The sequence below is a fragment of the Montipora capricornis genome, chromosome 2 (assembly GCF_036669925.1).
Source record: "Montipora capricornis isolate CH-2021 chromosome 2, ASM3666992v2, whole genome shotgun sequence".
Lineage (NCBI taxonomy): Eukaryota > Metazoa > Cnidaria > Anthozoa > Scleractinia > Acroporidae > Montipora > Montipora capricornis.
The window spans coordinates 64,714,467-64,726,667 of record NC_090884.1 but is presented as its reverse complement, the minus strand read 5'-3'; the positions used below and the strand labels follow the sequence as shown (position 1 = coordinate 64,726,667).

The 12,201-nt window shown below is 38.0% G+C and overlaps 2 protein-coding genes across 2 annotated transcripts in view; one reads left to right on the top strand and one right to left on the bottom strand.

Moving 5' to 3' along the window:
* The window catches only part of LOC138031474 (TNF receptor-associated factor 2-like), a 527,459-nt gene that overhangs the window by 193,314 nt on the left and 321,944 nt on the right, over positions 1-12,201 (bottom strand). The window lies entirely within an intron of this gene.
* LOC138031541 (dolichyldiphosphatase 1-like) overlaps positions 23-12,201 on the top strand; it is a 12,915-nt gene continuing 736 nt past the window's right edge. Inside the window, exons 1-7 of the mRNA XM_068879223.1 lie at positions 23-159; positions 314-414; positions 1,037-1,218; positions 2,610-2,723; positions 6,607-6,735; positions 6,993-7,082; positions 11,335-12,201. The exon at positions 11,335-12,201 is cut by the window's right edge and continues 736 nt beyond it. Coding sequence (XP_068735324.1) covers positions 39-159; positions 314-414; positions 1,037-1,218; positions 2,610-2,723; positions 6,607-6,735; positions 6,993-7,082; positions 11,335-11,389 — 792 coding nt within the window. The 5' untranslated portion in view covers positions 23-38 and the 3' untranslated portion in view covers positions 11,390-12,201. The remainder of the gene's footprint in view (positions 160-313; positions 415-1,036; positions 1,219-2,609; positions 2,724-6,606; positions 6,736-6,992; positions 7,083-11,334) is intronic.

Below are 12,201 nucleotides of genomic sequence, written 5' to 3'. Positions count from 1 at the left end.
GGTATACAGCACTGTTATTGGAATCATGGGAATTCAACATGGCGGAAGGATCTCTGAGAAGGTCATGTCAGGAGGGCGAAAATTTCTATTTTTTCAATTTAGCTGGAGATAACGTTAAATGGAAAACAATATCCCTTTTTCATGTTGAATATCCTGGAGGTAATCACGCCTTATTTGGCTGATAAAGTGTTTTATCCAGAGACTAATAGTAATAGTTTTTCACGGCTACACTCCCTGCATGCATGCAGTGGGCAGAGTTTATACCCTTTGTCATTCCACTAGTATGAGTCTGTGTTTCTTCCTTTTTTTGCAGGAGACGTCATTGGAAAGATTTTAGCCTGGTTTAGTTTACTTCCTATGTTTATTGTGATTGGTTTTATCACTTTAATTATGTTCCGAAGGGAAATACACACGGTACAGTATGTCGGTATATTGTTACTTTATATATGTTGGCTTTTTAGTCATTCCTTCCGATCCAGAAGAACCCCTTGCAAATTTCGGAGTGATTGATGTCTAGAACCATTTTGAAATACCTGAAAAATATCAAATTTATCAGTTCTGTTTGCAATCCGCTCGAGCTCATCACGTGAAGTTCGCTTTCTGCAGTACAATTGTACGTGTCTGTACAAATACTTGTTATTTGTATGGCAGGGGCAAGGCAGAGACATTGCAGCCTTCCACAGAAAAATCCCATGTTTCAAAAACAGTATTATTTCAATAGGCATGTGGTTTTGTTGCTTGTACTGAATAATTTGAACACTGAATAAACCTCATAAGTTGTATTTTAAGGATGCAGCAATGATACATTTGTACAGTATTCATGACATGGGGCTCATGGGGTATGGTTCAGAAAGAAATGAACACTACTTAACATGCAACTGAAACAATGAAGCTCAACCCTTAATACAATATAGCTGCGTGCAGGCGTCCTATAAAGATCCAATGAAATTACAGAGACTGGAAAGAGCTGTGTAGTAACTGATTGTTAGTGCTGTGTCAAAAGAGTTGATTTGTGGAAAATATCATTTTATTGCAGATGACATTTTTCACTGGAATTTTAATAAATGAACTTGCTAATATGACAGTAAAACACACCTTAGCACATCCAAGGCTCTGCGCTGGACATGTTTTTCCAAATTCTACCCATGGAATGCCATCTGATCATTCTCAATTTATGGCCTTCTTTGCAGTCTATTCTGTCTTGTTTATATATTTCAGGTATGCAATTCAGTTACAATGTCACTTTTGTTTTTACTGTGTGGATCAGGGTACACTCCATTAGGAAAGTAAAAATTGTTGGGGGGAGGGGTTACATGTACATTATTTTGGAGTATTAAGGGGGTGGGGGGGGTGGGATTGTCACATATGGAGAAGCCTATACATTGAGGAGGGCTTGTTTGAAAGTTATGTTGGCCTTCCCACTTCACTCTCCTGACTTCAAAGCTGAATGAACATACTGTAAAATATATAAAATATTATCCATTCTCCAGGCCATGGGAAATTTTTTTTTCAAATATAGGAACTGTTCAAATTTCCCACCATGGGAAATAATTTTAATTATCTCTCAATGGTCTGGCCATGGAAGTATACAGCTCTTCCCATGAATGAGCCTCATGGTTTTCCTGTTTTTTTTACCTGTGTGATACAGCATTGCCATTGCCTTATAAATACACACCACGCATTGGCTTTCTGTGATGGTATACAAGCTGACCAGGGGCATGGCGTACCTCTGAAATCCAAAAATATATATATATATGTATTTTATTAAATATTTATTTAATATTCCTGTTGTAAAAAGAGAAGTCTCGTGAGAATTGAGCAAAGCAAGATGACAAAGTTTTATCCTGCTTCAGCAGGGGTTAAAATTTACTGTCCCCCAATTATATAATTTTTTTATGCAGAAGTGATTGTAAAAAGGTTAAGTCACTTTATTTAACGTCTATAGTTCTGTCAGCTACATGTTAGGCGCTAGAGAAGGGAAGGAAAAGGCTTCGCGGGGACGCTTTTCCCTCTACTTTCCCTTTTCTTGCACCTGCAGGTTAGTTAAATGTACGAGGCTGGTATCAATGAGAGGTGACAGTGCTTCCTATTACCCCACCCCCTCCTGCTGTCAGTGCTCCATTTCGCATCAGAGTAAAGTCGAAACAGTTGTTGGAATCTCTGAAGATCAAACTGACGACTTCTTGCTCCGAAATCCGCACACTAACCAACTGTGCTACTCCTGTTCCTGTTTATTGTTTTTATTTGTCTTTTGCCATTCAATGGCAGATGTCAGGACGGTCAGCAACTCCCCAAACCAAACACAAGTTCTGATCCACTTAGCCACTGCATGTCCTGTTTTTCTACGCAAAATTCAAACACCAAAAATCAATTTGCATATAATCTATATTTTTCCATTGCATCTTAATTTATCAATAATAAATTACTTTTTTCAAACAACCGGATGCTGGAGACCTGTGTACAGTGCAGTGTACATTACATTTTATTGATCACAATCATTTAAGTTTTGCCTTTATGGGAAACTAAAGAGAAAGGTGTGTATGGTTGTTGGTCAATAAATGTATGTGGTTTGTTGGTTAATACTGAGCACATATTGCTGTTTGTTTTAGGCTCCTCCATTTTTCTCAATCAACAACAGTATGGGATGATTTAATTGAGAACCTATGGCGTCATATGCTAGCCATTGGAGTGGCACTAGCTGCTGTTACAGTTGCATTTAGTAGGTAAGGATCACAATGTGAGCTGCTACAGTTACAGTTGCAATAACAATCCCGAATCCTTCAATTCACAAAGGAAATGACAACTGAAGAGACAACAGGTAGCCTGTACCGTAGTCTTGACTTTGCGTAACTCCTAGTTTTTAGGTGACAAAATTAATAATCATTCCCCATAATTATTATGGAGATTCTAGGTCACTGAATAATAATCATCTTCACACATTCCACACAAAACAAAACCAAAAACAAGCACAAACAATACTTGATTTCGAACACGAATATTAATTAAGAATGGTTTTTAGACCCAAGAAAAGGGTTACAAATTAATTAAAAGTGCCTATGAAGTGAAAAATATCTTTTGCTTCTTTTAAAGACCTTTCAAAATGATAAAGAATGGTGTTTTATATTTTAGAATACCTTCTGTCATTCCAGAGATATTCAAGTTTTTGTTAAAAAATTGATGATGTCATAAACATTGCAAATGACTGTAATGAATCATAAAATTGAGAATATCTCCGAAAATATTGGATGGATGTTGTTCAAACTTGGCAGCAGTAATATATATCAAGTAAGGCATAAAATTATACCCGCTATGCCGTTGCCATGGTCTATTTAACGCAGGATTGCTTTTGTCGTGTATTGTCATAATAAGACATTATTTTTCACTCTCGGTATTAGCCTATACAGAGATGTAAGGCATTATGGGAAGCACATCCCTTTTAAGTTTTATCATCTGCCTGACTGTACTTATCTGTTCAAAATCCAAGATATTTGGTTCACTGCAGGAAGGGACTGGAAATGAGAGTGTTGCTATGGCAACATCTTATCTGATGGACATTAATTACTGGTGCCAAGTTTGATTATCATTACTCCTGGACCAATATTTTTGGAGATATTCTCAATTTTGTGATTCTCTACAGCTGTTGTCACATACAGTGCAAAAATACTGATTGCTGATTGGCTGAGACAGAGGACATTTTTCCTTAATCACAAGGGCACTCCTTAATCAAGAGGGCATGATTACTTGATCCTGATTGGTTAACACTTGCTTATCCAGAGGAAGCAAAGATAATCTTCCTCCAGATTAAACTACTTTTTTGCCCACATATAAAATACATTTTAAGTGCTATTTCTGTTGACGGCAACGATTATTGAATTGAACTTTAACCAAATACATGTACATTTAGGAGCGTGTCGGTTATAAATTTTCACACCACTGAACTGAACAGGTTTCCCTAAAAAACTTTGCCCTTTATGTGATAAACATGTAATTGTTATGTGCCCTCGTGCAATAAATGATTAATTTCACTTGTGACTAGTATTTACTATAGGCTAAAAATTGTTTTAAAAGTGAAAAAAAAAAAACCGATCGTTTTCAGCGTAAAGCCATCCTCAAGCCATCTTCAAGCCTATCCAGTCTCTATAGTGGCATGCAGTGACTAAGTACCATTTCTCTTTCCACATTAGGATATCTTGGCTAATTAATGACCATGGTTGTTCTGGAATATCATGGCTAAGCATGGGCTCTTTAGGTGCTTGACTAGCGTATTGGGCACATACTGGGCACGAAATGCACTTATTCTTGATATCAGAGGTCACACCAGGACAGAAGAGGGACACTTTGGCTCTTCGAATACACGAACCTGCTCCAAAGTGTGTTTTGTGAATTTTGTGTAGCAGAGCTGGTCTCATCGACTTTGGGATGTCTGCCTGCTGCCCTTTATACACTATGCCATCTGCCAGAGATAATTCATCTTTGAAGGTGAGGTAGGGCTGCACCAAGGGATCCAATTTTCCTTTGTCAGTTGGCCAACCAGTCATCACAAGGAAGGACAGCTTCTGCAGTTCTGGGTCCATTGCGGTTTGCTCGAGATCGTAGATTTTCCAGGATAACACTGGAGATCCCAGAATTGTCCAATGCCATAGTTTCCAAGTCCACTTTAACTATGTGTTCTCCAGAGAGATTGGCTGCAGAGAGCTGAGGATGAGGACCCTTGAAAGAGTGTCCGCTATCATGACTTGATGTGCTCCTTTCTTGTAGTTCACAACGAATGACCATCGTTGGAGCCGGATGCGCATGGCTTGCAGATGCCTCCATGCCTTGTAAAGGGGTTTCTTAAGAATTGTTTCAAGGGGTTGATGGTCTGTTTCAACCGTGATATCTGACTTTCTGTAAAGCAGACTGTCCTATTTCTCAAATGCTAAGCGTGTTGCAAGACAGACTTTCTCAATAATTCCATATCTTTTTTCTGTGGCCGTTAGGTGTTTGAGAAAAATGCCACTTGTTGATTATCTTGGAGGAGGGCTCCACCCATGCCAGCAGCAGATGCATCTACCTAAAGGGTGACAGGCAATTGAGGATTGAAGTGCCGCAAGACAGGGGCATGAACGATGAGGTTTTTGGACTCTGCAAAAGCTTTATTGTGTGCGTCAGTCCACTTGAAGGGGACGTCTTTATGGGTCAAGTCTCTTAAGGGTTTCACTACATCACTCAGTTTGGGACAGAATCTTGCCAGGAAGTTAAGCTTACCCAAGTAGGGCTGGACAGCATGTTGGTCTGAGGGTTTGGGCATTTCTGTCATGGCTTCGACCATGGAGAGTGATGGGCTGACACTGTCTGGGCTGAGCTGGAACCCATGAACAGTTTGAGCTTTACTTTGCACATATGTACCAAGGAATATGCAGATTTTCATCATGATCTTTCTCAGCCTGCTCATGTGTTTCTCCACACCCATAAATGAGAACATCATCTGAAATGTTGCAGACCCCTTTCAGTTCAGTAAGGGCTTCTTGTTGTCTTGCTTGATACTCCTCAGGTCCACTTGAGACACCATACGGAAGACGCAGCCACCAATAGCGACCAAATGGGGTGTGAAAGGTTGTGGCCAAGCTGGATTCATTATCTAGAAGAATGTTGGAAGAATGAAGAATGTCATCTGCAACTGAGAAACGCTTGGCCCCATTTAATTGTGGTAAAATGTCCTCAAAAGCGTGGAATTGGATGCTTAGGTACCTGGATTGCTTTGTTGATAATATTTGATGGATCTAAACAGATCCTAAATTTGTCCTTGGTCTCTCTGACTGTCATGTTACTACACCAAGCTGTGGGCTTGTACTGTTGGTATGTACTGTTGGTATGTCCCTTCGCTTTCGGTATGCCTGGCTATGGGATGGTGGTGATTGGCATCATGGACCAGTTTCACGGTAGGGTCTGTGTCAAAGGTAACAGGTCTGTCAAGCTGTCCCAGCCCAGTGTGCACAAGAAATGTTTCTTCAAATGTTTAAGAATAATCTCTGGTTACTTCTGTTCCTCCTCTGATAGTTGAAAGCCTTGCACGAGGTTTTCAAGTTCTTGATTGCCAGCTATGGCGGAGCGAAAAGCTGCCATAGCCTTACCTTTTGCTAGCCACACTAGCACGGTCGATGGTGGTTCCCCTCCTTCTTCGGTAGGAGGTGACAAAGGCTCACTATCGTACCATCCATTGAGCTCACACCAATCTTTGAACTACTGAATGAACTTTTCACACTTCCGTCGCGGATCTCGCAAAGTCGAGAATTTTGGTAGTGTGACTGCTGCGATGCCGTGTCCCAACGAGGACGCCATGACAAGTTTTTCTCAATTTTCCGTGTTCCGGGAACATGGACCAAACAGTTAATCGCACTTTTCTTACACCAAGTTAGAAGCACACAAAGTCTAACCACACAAGATGGATGCCTTGTTTATTAACACACCCCAAAGCATGCTGGGGCTTAACAACGTGGGGGGTATGATGTAACAATCTGAGCCCATCAAGCGTTTGGTGAATTTAATTGAACTTTAAATTGTGTGGTGTTTTAATATAAATATTATTCACTAATAATTTTTTTTGCTCTATACTACATCCTGCAGAGTATACCTCAGATATCACACACCACATCAAGTAGGTTATGGATTTTTACTCGGATGTGTGCTTGGTGCTTGTTGGTTTATATTCACCCAGACCGTTTTAACACCACTCTTTCCAACCATAACAACTTGGTAAATATGCATTAATTACATGTATGATAGAGAATACAACATTATTGTAATATAATTATTGTCAATTTTGTGTTTTGTCTTTTTTTAATTTATTATTATCTTTTTTTTGGGGGGGAGGGGGTGGGTTGAGGTTGTGGTTAAAGTTGTCATTTTGAAGCTTGAGGTCCCTAATGTCAGCTTGCAGTCAGTATAATGTAGGACTAGATAGCGTATCAATCACTAGTTTGGTAATTATTGCTTTTTGTTTCCTTTAACAGGCCTGTCTGTGAATATTTGATGATCCGTGATTCAACCTTGATACCATCAGTAATGTGGTTTGAATACACACAGTCAAGAGCAGAAATGAAGTGAGTGCGGTATAATAATAATATTGTTGGTTTTTACTCGCGTGATCAACCGCCATGTTTTTCAACGAAAACAAAAGAAAACGTTTGCATGATAATAAAGTTAAATTTCCAGAGGATTTGGTGAGGGCTCTAACATGGCCGCCATTTCTTTTTTTAGGGGCTTCAACATGGCGGCCGTGACGTCATGTGAAAACCGAGAATTGTAGTTACTTGGTCTATGATTTACAGCTTTTGCAAAATAACACATGTACCAATAATTCTGATGAAACAACCCGTATGAAAATTTCTGGCCTGACCGAGCGAGATTCGGGCCCGATTCAGGCCATAAAGCTGTTTTTAAGACAAGAACTGAGTGAGTCAAAGGGAGACATTACCCTTTCACCTCCAAACTGGCCCATATTGACTTATAAAATCGTCTGGTCTCAGGCATAGTTACTGTAATACATGTATCTATTAGTGTCACTCTTAGGAAGTGAAGAGTCAGAGCTTTTGAGTGTCTTACTAGAATAACATTGTGAACCCTTGAACCCCTAAAATGGCTGCCATTGACAACACAGTAAAATGGTCTGGTCTCAGCATAAAATCTCTAAGTTTCACTCTTACGAGCTCATATCATAAAAATACTTGTGTGTACATGTACATCTCTGTGAAAATAACCATGAGGCTCAGCATGCTTTTAAGGTTGAACTTACATGTATTGTTTCTTGTGAAATGATTTAACTGCACCTTGGAAATAGCTTTATGCACAGGGTAGACTGAGGACTAGGTGTGTTGCGCTTGCAGTGGCTATCGAGTTCAATTGTTCCAAAGAAAAATTGTCACAACAGACTGGGTGGGACTACTTTACAGGTCGTCTTCAAGGTCCCCAATAACATCACATAAAACCAAAGTTGACAGTTATCGCAGATTTATTGAAATGGCTTGTAACGATCATAAATTGAAATAACAAAATGATGAATTTTTATCAATTTAGCGGCAAGTGCTGCCTAACACATGGATAACATTACGCGAAACAAACTAAGTGATAAATTTTGAGTCAATAATGTAACGCAAAACAAGTAAGGATGACAAATTAAAGAAAACAAAATGGCCTAAAATCTACTCAAAACCACATGAAATCCGACTAGAGATACATGCACGATAGGTAGAAAAATGAACTGAATAACTGAATTAATAATAATAATAATTATAATAATAATATTTCTTATATAGCGGCTATCCAGACGTGGTCTAAGCGCTTTACAAGTCATGAAAAATTAAAATTAAAAATTAATCCATAAACGAAAAAGTTATACAAACATTTCCTTGAATAAATAAGTTTTAAGTCGTGTTTTGAAAGTCTGGAGATTTTCAGAGTTTTTTATGTGTTCTGGTAGATCATTCCAAAGTTGTGGCAAGGTGACAGCGAAAGCTCTAGATCCATAAGACTTCAAATTATAGCTGGTAGGGTTAAGACGGAGCAATGTAGATGAGCGGAGGGTTCTTGAAGGACGGTAGAGACTTATCAGTTCTTGTATGTACGAGGGAGACAAATCATGCAAAGCCTTGAAAGTGAGAATTAAAATGTTAAACTTTATGCATTTAATTATTGGTAACCAGTGTAGATCTTTCAAGATGTACAGTAAAATGTCATCTCAACGCTGTCCAGGGGAAGGGGGTGTTTCAAGGATTTTTGGCGAGGATTGTCTGAACTGGCGGGAATATTCTTGAGTATGCGCAGGAGAAGTATTGCGTGATGGTAACGGAAGTGTAAAGTGTAAAAAGACGCTGGTAAACCTCACAGTTTACCATTAGACGTTACTTATGATTGAAAGGAATTTTCAGAACAACTTCAATGCCATCGTGAAATTCAGCCTTTTCACAACGGTTAACCATAACATGTAATATAATAAGATTGTCAACAGACCAACTTCTATTTTGACGTGGCGTTTTGTACATACTGTACTTTTTTAACAGCATATTTCGGAAGATTGTACAGAAGGGAGTTGCAGTGGTCTACTTTGGATGAGATAAAGGCATGCACAAGTGTTTTGGCAGTTTCCGTTGATATAAATTTTCTGATACATGATAGATTACGAAGGTGATAGAATGCAGATTTACATACAGTATTAATAATAAATATGAGGCAGCATTGACACGGTACTGTCAAAAGTGACACCAACATTCTTGGAAGTTTGAGAAGGCTGAACGGTGTCTTGACCAAAGCAGATTGACGGCAAGCAGTGCTGTAGTCTAAATTTGAGTGAATAAAGAGGAACTCAGTTTTTTCTTTATTCAATTTTAGTTTGTTGATACTCATCCATTTGTCCAGATCAGTCAGGCATAGCTCGATACGTTCCACAGCTTCAGTCACTTCCAGGTCACTATTTGTTGAAAAGGAAACGTAAAGTTGCGTATCGTCAGCATAGAGGTGAAATTGCAAGTTATGGTGTCGCAATCAGTCAGCTGATGGTGCAGTATACAATAAATAGAGGATAGGTCCAAGCACAGAACCATGGGGTACTCCACAACTGAGGTTACGAGGTTGTGATTTACTCCCATTAATCAGAACAGATTGAGTGCGACCAGTAAGGTAAGATTGAAACCAGTTGAGAGCAGTTCCACTGATTCAAATTTAGAGTTCAATCTATTAAAATTACTCAAACATGATCACCCTGAAGTTCGCAGGGAAAGGTGCATTATCAAAATCAAGGAAGTGAGAGGTTCTCTGACTGTGTAGGAGCTCTATTTTAAAAATACATGTTTTGACACCAAGGTTTGCTCATACAGCACCAATACAACTCTACTGGCTTCCTGTGAACTATCAAATTGAATTTAATATTACCCTGTTTTTGAACGGCTTAAAAAACATTCCACAAAGAGCGTGTCCCTCTGGACTCAAAACAATGGTTCAAATTGTGAGAGGTGAATATTAGCATACAAGAAAAACAAGCTATGCCTTATTAGAATTCTTTATAATTATAGAATACTAACGAGGAGTGTTCTATCAGCGGATATAAAGCTCATACACATGACGTTTTATCAATGTTTTGATAGGCTGTTAGGTTCATGAATCTTTAATGAGTTTTTTAATGTACCGTAAAAGTCTATGTATAAGCTGCACCTTTTTCCTCAAAAGTTAAATAAAGAATCGGGGGTGGCTGTAAGGAAACATCCGAGAATGGAGTTTTCTAAGGTATAATTAATATTTATAAATTAAATGAATAAGCATAAAATTATAACAGCTGAAAGCACCCTGGTGTTGTTCATAGTGTTTCGTGAGTGGTGGCTCCTGAAGGAGCTGTACTTGTATCTAGAAGTGTTCATTTGCGATTCTCGTTCTCCAAGAGTTCTTTCAAGTGATTTAAAATTTTTCACTACTCAAACAACTGAACACTAACCTAAACAAGATTTAGAGTTTTTAAAAAAGCTTTTTTACTTGTTACCTTGGACACTCTAATTTTATTGTGAAGTGCTTTTAATAGAGGATTAATTTTTAATAATATTGATAGTTAAATTAATTATAGGCACTATGTTATCTTTTATTTGATATTCAACCTTGGATATTATATTTCCAGCTTTCTGATTGGTTCCCTCAACCTTGGTGATCTGCATATAGGGTATATCACATGACCTAACAATATTATGGAAACTGATTGACTCAACTGTTGCCAAGCTGAAAATTTGGAAAAATCAATATACCGTTTAAGATTTAATGAAAATTGAATAAAAAAATAATATTATCATTCCCTTCACGCTTGTTGGATATGAGTCTGGTTATTGCCAACTCGGTACTACACACTTCATTATCTACAGCATTTACCATCTCACATCCAATGCGCACTCATGGAATAATGTTAGTGTTAAATGTTCTAAATTAAATCTTATTTTTTACGTGTTAAGTGATTGAAGCACAGATTCATAATACCAATAGATGAATGTAAAATAGATGAATGTAAAATGAGGCTTGTAATTCTGTAATTTTGCAACGTATTGTAATAACTCTAGTTCATCTATACATCGTTTATATAGATCTATCTTCCTTTTTCTTTTTCTTTCCTTTCCTTTTCTTTCTTTTCTTAATCTCCTCCTATTGAATTACTTTATGTTCAAGTGTCCTCTGCCCACCTCGACTAGCTGAGCTATATGCGAGTAGAAGAAGTTACTATGTATATTTCCGTGAGAGAATAAAATGAAAACGGAGGACTGGGCCTTGCACTAAATCAATTTTAGGAACATTTCTACTCTAAACTCTTTTTTTTTTTTCCTCCAGGAAACGACAAAGAAGAGGCTCTCACAACAGCTATTACAAGTCACATACTTCTTGATAAAAGGGATTTACAAGAGGAATCAATAAATCGTGCTCTTCATGCATGGTGCTTGGCACATGGAAGCAGAAAAATCTTTTTTCCATTCTGGGTGATATAAATCCCATAATGCAATACGTTTTGGGGGCTCTTTCCATAAAAACAATACAAGTTTTTTACTCATGGGACGGTATCATGAATGCTTCAGTGACCTGGATATCGGCCATTGTTTTATTGCAAAAAACCCCCCCCAAACGTATTGCATTGTGGGAATGTGCAAGTAGGGAATATTGTGTCAGTATTGTTTGACCAGCTCATCAAATTCAGTCGCTGTCTCTGCTCAGTTGATGTATTACATAACTTTTTTTAAAAAATTCACTCATGAATTGATTTCACTGCATGCAGCCGATGGAATTGTGGTAACGGAACTCAACCATGATGCTTTACTGATTTTTGTGTTAAGAAGAGGCCAAAATCATAGTTGATGCCTTCTTTCCTGTAAATTACGAAAGTTTAATTTTAGCCTCTTGTTTTTTCTGTTGAAAGAACTGCTGTTGCTTAAGTGTAGGGCTTATGTTTATCATAAAATTAATATCTGCTACGTTTGTGGCAATTTAGTGAAAGAGATGATTACATGTATAATTACTGTATTTTTTATGAATTGCCTTTCTGTTTTCAAAAAGAGAAACAGGATAATCTCTCTTGGATGCTGTTAATGCTAGTGGTATATGGTGTTTCCTTTGGGCAATAATCTAGCAAATCAATTCATTCTGGAGTGCAACTTTATTAATTTTTATGTGGGTACTGTACATGAATTGTACAGTATCTTCACT